Source organism: Dama dama, chromosome 4 (assembly GCF_033118175.1).
Source record: "Dama dama isolate Ldn47 chromosome 4, ASM3311817v1, whole genome shotgun sequence".
NCBI lineage: Eukaryota > Metazoa > Chordata > Mammalia > Artiodactyla > Cervidae > Dama > Dama dama.
This window is the reverse complement of record NC_083684.1, coordinates 62,099,075-62,106,833: the sequence shown is the minus strand read 5'-3', so window position 1 is coordinate 62,106,833 and position 7,759 is coordinate 62,099,075. Positions and strand designations below refer to the sequence as shown.

At 52.7% G+C, this 7,759-nt stretch overlaps 1 protein-coding gene across 1 annotated transcript; it reads left to right on the top strand.

Annotated features, from left to right (window-relative positions):
• Positions 1 to 395: 395 nt before the first annotated feature.
• NAPSA (napsin A aspartic peptidase) lies at positions 396 to 6,919 on the top strand. The gene is made up of 9 exons (XM_061139927.1): positions 396 to 714; positions 2,963 to 3,104; positions 3,227 to 3,350; positions 3,541 to 3,659; positions 4,001 to 4,200; positions 5,302 to 5,424; positions 5,634 to 5,778; positions 6,344 to 6,442; positions 6,629 to 6,919. Exons 1-9 carry the CDS (start codon positions 605 to 607, stop codon positions 6,818 to 6,820), a joined length of 1,254 nt encoding a protein of 417 aa, XP_060995910.1. The 5' UTR covers positions 396 to 604; the 3' UTR covers positions 6,821 to 6,919.
• Positions 6,920 to 7,759: the final 840 nt, after the last annotated feature.

Here is a 7,759-nt window from a genome sequence, read left to right as displayed (position 1 = left end):
AAGACAATGAGTGGCTCCTGGGACTTCCCTGGCAGTCTAATGATTAAGACTTTGCCTTCCAGTGCAGGGGGTGCAGGTCTGATCCCTGGTCAGGAGTCAAGATCCCACATGCCTCATGACCAAAAGAAAACAAAACAGAAGCAATATTGTAACAAATTTAACAAAGACTTTAAAAACTGTCCACACCAAGAAAACCTTACAAAAAAAAAAAAAAGAAGTAGGGTTCTTGATACTCTGGCAGCCTGATTCTCTCACCCTTCCCCCAGACCCTTCACAAACACCCTGCCCATCCCTTTGGTGGCCCAGGAAAACCCTTGTGGTTAATGAGTCTCAGAAAAAAAATGAAGTGAAAGTTTAAGTAAAAGAGACAATATCTAAAGAATGGAGGGGACGGGGCACAGAAGACCCTCCACCACCACTGAATCTGGGAGTGAGGCATGCCAGTAACAGGATAATACTTCTGGAGACCCTACAAAAATATTCTGCACATCCCTTCAAAAGTACCACCCGTTATCCCGACATCAACCATCAAGAAACTCCATGTCTTGGTGGAGTGGGCAGTGAACAGGGCGGAGTCTCCGCTAAAAGAAAGCAGAGCTGCAGGATGCCTGGGTCCACACGGTCCCCAGAGATGTCTCTGCCATGGTTGCTGCTGCTGCTGCTGCTGCTGCCACCGTTCATGACCCTGGAGCCCGCCGGGGCCACGCTGATCCGGTACTGGGGACCCCCATCACCCTCAAACCTGGGACAGTCTCTCTCCCTCTTACCCTCAAGTCCAGGGCTCCCCAGTTCAGGGACTCCCAAACCTGGCACCCCAGCACCCAGGACTCCTACCTTTTTGGTTCCTGGGTCTCCAGATTGGGCTTTCACCCACTGAAGGGTCCTCCCTGATCTCTCCTGAGACCCAAGCCCTTTCAGCCCAAGGTTCTTCACCCTGAAACCCTGGGTTGGGGCCCATCCCAATCTTCTCAGTACACATTTTTGGAAGGACTCAGCTGGTCCCACTTTGAGCTGTGATGATCTGATACTGAAATCTCCAGACCTCTGACACCCCTCTTCCAACAAAACTTGGAGAGACAGGTCTGACATTTAAATTGAGACTCCCCCAGTTTTCCATCTTCCAAATTGTTGAGGTCTCAAGAAGTCCCGTTTTAGGGACCCCTATGACCTCACCCCCACCTCTGTTGCCTCCCCCAGTCTCTCCCTTCCTCTCCTCTCTTCTCTCCACTTTCTGGAACTCTTAATGGCAGAAGGGGGTCTACTCTTCCAGGAAACATTTTATCCCCACTTCACATTCTTAAGCCTCTCAAAGATTGAGTCATGGGTGGTGGTGGGGGAGCGGTCACGGAGAGCAGAGCCCCAAGGAGAAACTACAAGCAGGTACAAAAAGATTATTGCACATGATGTTTGCTAACCTACTTTTTCAACCTAATAGATCATGGCCACTTCCCTAGTCAATGTAAAGAGTCGTGATTCTCTGAGTATTGACTCAGGACCAACAACACCGGCATGAGCAGGACCCAGGAACCTGGTAGAAATGCAAATCTTTGGGCTCCGTCCTAGACACCTACTCAATCAGAAAGTAGCAGTTCTAAAATTTATTTCACTTTTGAATTTTGTATTTATTTGGCTGCACCAGGTCTTAGTTGTGGCATACAAGATCTTCTCTGTGACATGTGGGATTATTAGTTGTGGCATAGTAACTCTCAGTTGAGACATGTGGGGTCTTAGTTCCCTGACCAGGGATGGAACCTCACCTGTTGCAGTGGAAGCTCGGAGCCTCAACCACTGGTTGTGCTGGGTCTCCGTTGCTTTGCACGGGCTTTCTTCAGTTGCAGCGAGCAGGGGCTACTCTTCATTGTGGTGTGAGGGCTCCTCGTTGCAGTGGCTTCTCTTGTGGGGGACACAGGCTCCAGGCATGTAGACTTCGGTAGTTGTGGCGCATGGGCTTAGCTGTTTCGTGGTGCGTGGAATCTTCCTGGACCAGAGACGGAACCCATATCCCCTGCACTGGCTGGCAGAGTCCTATTCACTGTGCCACCAGGGAAGTCCTATATGCATTCTTTTTCATATTCTTTTCCATTGTGGTTTATTACATGATATTGACTATAGTCCCCTGTGCTATACCATAGGAACTTGCTGTTTATCCATTCTATATATACGATATTGATAGTTTCCGGGACTTTCCTGGTGATCCAATGGCTAAGACTCCAGGCTCCCAATGCAGGGGGCACAGGTTTGGTCCCTGATCAGGGAGCTAGATCCCCCACGCCACAACTAAGAGTTTGCACGCTGCAATTAAAAGACGTCACATGCTGCAATGATGGCCTCTATCCCATGTGCAGCAACACCTGACACAGCCAAATAAATAAGTAAAATATTAAAAAATATTGATAGCTTGCACCTGCTAATCCCAAACTCTCAATCCATCCCCGAATATGTTAGAATCTTGGGAGAACTTCGTGTACGTCGGAATGGCTTATTTTACATTTGGAATGTCTTTTATTGAAACATTTTGGGGAGAGTCTGCTTGGGATGGTTTGCTCTTTGGAGAGTCTTCAGGGGAAATCTGTCATTGTGGTTTGGTAGGTGTCTGGGCGGGGGTGTCTGGAAGGTCACTTTTGTAGGGCTCCTGGCAGTGACCCTGATGCTGGGAAAGATTGAAGTCTGGAGGAGAAGGGGACAACAGAGGATGAGATGGTTGGAAGGCATCACCGACTCGATGGACATGAGTTTGAGCAAGCCCCAGGAGTTGGTGATGGACAGGGAAGCCTGGTGTGCTTCAGTCCATGGAGTTGCAAAAGGTCGGATATGACTGAACGACTGAACTGAACCGGTAGTGACCATTACTCCAGGACCATGGAAATGTTTACATTGTCATCATATCCTCTTTGGGGAAGTCTGTTATGGAGGATCTCTAGAAAGAGTAGCTCCTTAACTGTTGGCATCTCTTCCCCCACAGGATCCCACTTCGAAGAGTCAACACTGGATTCAAGGCCCTGAACCCACTGAGGGGATGGGAGAAGCTAGCAGAGCCCCCCAGTTTGGGGGCTCCACCCCCTGGGAACAAGACCTTCTTTGTGCCTCTCTCCAATTATATGAACGTAGGTCACAGCCCTACACAGGCTGCCACACCCCCCCCCCCCCACTTCCTCCAGCCCCCACCCCAACCTTCCTGCCCTGAAGTCAAGCTCTTCATCCACAACCTCTCCTGTTTTGCCATCAGGCCCAGTATTATGGGGAAATTGGGCTGGGGACCCCCCCACAAAACTTCTCTGTCGTCTTTGACACTGGCTCCTCCAACCTCTGGGTTCCATCTGTGAGATGCCACTTCTTCAGTCTACCCTGCTGTGAGCTTTTATGGGGGAAATTAAGGTTGAACTCGGGTAACGGGAGGAGGAGGGCTGGGCCTGGTCTTCCCAGGGTTTTTGAGGACCTGTTCTCTTCCGACACACCCTCACAGGTGAGTCGGCCGGAGGGGCAGGAGGCACCGGGAAGACCTCTCTTCCCCAGTGACGTCTCCTTGACCCTCTAACCTAGGGCTCCACCACCGCTTCAACCCCAAATCCTCCAGCTCCTTCCGATCCAATGGGACCAAGTTTGCCATTCAATATGGAACCGGGCGCCTAGCCGGCATCCTGAGTGAGGACAAGCTGACTGTGCGTGACCTTGTTCCCGGGACGGCGGGAGCCTAGAAGCAGCCGATTTCTAAAATTATCTGGTTTAGGGAGGGGTTTGGAGAGGCGGAGCCTCCTGAGTAAACAGACAGACGCAGCTTCGGAAGTGGGAGGCGGGGCTTCCTGGAGGAAGGAGGGTGGGGCGGGGCCTCCTAGGCAGGGGTCGGCCTTTGCCAGGCAGAGCTTCTTAGGCAGTTGGAGGGGTTCACAGCTCCAGGGGGTTTTGAGGATCCGACCTGGGATTCATGCCTTGGTTTGGGAGACCTCAGCGTTATGTAGGTAACGTCCTCCCGGAAGTCTCACTCCTTTTGAATCTACCCCAGATTGGGGGAATCACAGGTGCAACAGTGACTTTTGGGGAGGCTCTGTGGGAGCCCAGCCTGGTCTTCATTTTTGCCCACTTTGATGGGATACTGGGCCTCGGTTTTCCTGTTCTGGCCGTGGGAGGAGTTCGGCCCCCGCTGGACAGACTGGTGGACCAGGGCCTACTGGATAAGCCTGTCTTCTCCTTCTACCTCAACAGGTAACGGGCGAGGGTCTACCTTCCTCTAAGTCCTAGTCCCAAGGAGGAAGTCCTGCCCTCCTTCAGGAAGTCCCTTGCCCAATAAAGGAAGTCCCGCCCTCCATTCAGGAAGTCACTGTCCCAATAGGAGAAACAACTGAACCCTATTCAGAAGTTCCACTCGCTAAGCAACACCTTGAGACCTACTAAAAAATTCACCATCATTTAAAATGTTTCACGTTTCAAAGCTCAAATCAGGAAATTCCATGCCCTACCCCATCAAATACTGAATTTAAGAACCCCATCTTCAGCATAAAGAAATCCCAATTCCATTTGGGAACACACATCAGAAGTCAGGAATTGCCCCCTTTTAACCTAAGAAGTCCCATCTACCTTTTAGGAAGCTTAAACCTTACACTCAAAAAGTCCCATCTGTCATTCAGGAAGTCTGCCAGGAGGAAATTCTATGTCTTTAATTATCTGTTTGTCCAACCCAGGAAGTCCCATCCACTTTTCTTCTTTTTGCCTGGGTCAGCATAGTTCCCCGACCAGGGATCAAACCAGTGACCCTTGCAGGGGATGCACGGAGTCCTAACCACTGGATTGCCAGGGAATTCGTCCACCTAACACTTAGAAGATCCTGTCCTTCCACACTTCTGGGAAGTCCCCACCCCTACCACCCCCCCCACCCCCCGCCCCATTCCCATCACTCTCAGCCAACCGAAGAAGTCTAATTCCACTGAATGTCTAGACATGCAATTCAGAAAGTCTCATCATCCACCTGGGGTGCCTCACTCCTCTCAATCATGCCACCCAGAGCCAATTCAGAAATCTCAATGCTCTACTCCCCCCAAAGTCCTGCTTTCTATGAGCAAATCAAGAAGTCCCATGCCCACTTCAGGAAGCCCCCCAAGACCCTGAAATCCTAACCTCCCCCAAGAAAATCCCCATTTCTCTTCATTACTTGCCTTGCTTCCAGTCCCCACAATGAGGTCCTGCCTGCATCCCACTATCCCAACTAGATCCCAGACATCACCCCTTTGGCACGAAGTCCCTCCCTTGGCCATTCTTGGGGCTGACAGGAGAAATTCCCATGACACCTACAACTGTCTGCCTCTGCAGGAACCCTGAGGCAGCTGACGGAGGAGAGCTGGTCCTGGGTGGCTCAGACCCAGCACACTACATCCCACCCCTTACCTTTGTGCCAGTCATGATCCCCGCTTTTTGGCAGATCCACATGGAGCGGTGAGGAACCTGGCCTCCTAGGCCTGGGAGGAGTGGGCTAGAGCCTAAACTCCAGTGTCCTGAGGAAAAGGGAGTTGGGGATCCAGATTCCCTGGGTCTGATGGAGGAGGGGGTTGCGGGCCTGGACTCCTAGCTCTGAGGGAGGACAGGGCTGGGGGTCTTGCCTCCTAGGATGCCAGCTCTAATGACTGCCCATTTCTTCCTCACAGTGTTCAGGTGGGCACAGGGCTAACTATCTGTGCCCGGGGCTGTGCTGCCATTCTGGACACAGGCACATCTCTCATCACAGGACCCACTGAGGAGATCCGGGCCCTGCAGAAAGCCATTGGGGCAATCCCCCTGCTGATGGGGGAGGTGAGGACCTGGTGGCTGGTGCACGTGGGCTGGGGAGACTCACAGGGATTTAACAGTGGTCACTGTACAGGATGCTCTAGCCTGAAGGTGGGAAATCAGATGGGTAGGAGGGCATCCCAGGGCAAAAAGCACTGGACCTTGTGAGTGAGAGGTTGGGGGGCTAGTGGGAGGAAGCAGACACCTCCCTAGAGTCTATCCTGAGTGTCACAGTGTATAGAAGAGGACGGTGACCCAGGTTTACTGGATGAGAGTGAGTGAACATGATGAGTGTAAGACCAATTACATATACCTGCAGGCCCAATATGGCCCATGGGCTACCAGTTTTCGATTTTCAGTTAAAGGAAAAGAGGACCTGATCAAATGGGAGCCTAGGATAAGTGGCAAGAATTATACAGGAGTAAGGAAGAGCCAGTAAGGCTACATAATACAGTAGAGCCTGACCACACAAGGTCTTTAACACCTAGTTGCCCAAAATGGACATGACCCTGCTGCACTGGGGAGCCACAGAAAAAATTTGAGCCGAGAAGGAATCCCTCATCTCGGACTTGTTCCTCTTTTTCCTCAGTACTACATCGAGTGCTCGAAAATCCCAACGCTCCCTCCAGTCTCCTTCCTTCTTGGGGGGGTCTGGTTTAACCTCACGGCCCAGGACTACGTCATCCAGGTAGGTGGCCGTCACAATGACGCCAGAGTGACGCATCTGGAAGGGTGGGGCTGGGAGTGAGACGTCACTACGTCCAAGTTGGCGGCACAGAAACATATCTAGTGGTGGGCAGGGCGATGCTCTGGCTTCTAGGAGAAAGGCAGGCCGGTGGCCGTGACACCTGTGACTGGTCTTATCGCCTTGTAGATTACTCGGAGTGGCTTCAGTGTCTGTTTGTCTGGCTTCGCGGCTCTGGACGTGCCTCCGCCCTCAGGGCCCTTCTGGATCCTCGGTGATGTCTTCTTGGGTAGCTACGTGGCTGTCTTCGACCGTGGCGACAGGAAAAGCGGCGCTCGAGTGGGTTTGGCCCGCGCTCGACCTCGAGGACCAAGACAGTGAAGGGGCGAGCTTGCGCAGGCGCAGTCCTTCGGTTGAGTCCCTGGTTAAGCGCATGCGCACTCCCTGATAATAAAAAAAAAATTTACTATTTACCTCAAACTTACCGAGGTCGCTTCCTTTTTTTTTTTTCTTTTCTTTTTTTTTTTTTTAGGGGGAGGAAAAAAAGTTAGTGTCCGGCTTTCTGGAGTTGAGACAGAAAGGCATTGTTCCATTTCTCCCAGATCACACCGGTGGGAGGACCTTGTACTACGAAGCCCATGAAGCCCCTCGCCTACACTGCCTCTTCTCAAAGGCAGCCGACGCCGCAGAGCATCACGGACGTTGTAGTCTGAGCGGTGTTCACGCGCTGACGTGGGCGGGCGTAGCCACAACACGCGTAGGAGGCGACAGGTCGCGACCGCAGCGACAGGTGGCAGTGGGGGGGTGTCTGAAACCGTAACGGGTTTCCCAACCTTTGTTCTAAGGGGAGGGCATACCATTCCCGCACACTTTATCTCCTATTCCTCCTCTCGACCTTTGGGATTTCGGGACCCCTGGGTACGCCATAAAGGCGGGGCTTGAAGCCCCCGGGTGGGTGGGGGGAGCTGAGCCGCCCCTCCTCCGGCGATGATGTCACCCCCCCCACCTCCTCCGCAGCCTCTAGCTGCCGGGAGCTTGCCGGGGCTGGGTCACCCCTCCCCCCATCGCCAGCCCCGGATTCCCTCATCCCCGCCCCGCCTCGACTTGGGGTGAGTACGGAGGAGGGGTGGGGGGAGAAGGCTCAAGGGTCCGGGGGTGGTAAGACAGCCCAAGTCCCAGTTTTGAAGGCGGGGGACAAGGGAGACGGGGACTCAAAGATTACAGCGGAGAGGTACTCGGAGGGTCTCTCGGAGGGATCAAGGATCAGAGTCAGAGAGTTCCCACATTTTCAGCTTTAGTGCCCGGAGTAGACTGTCCGTC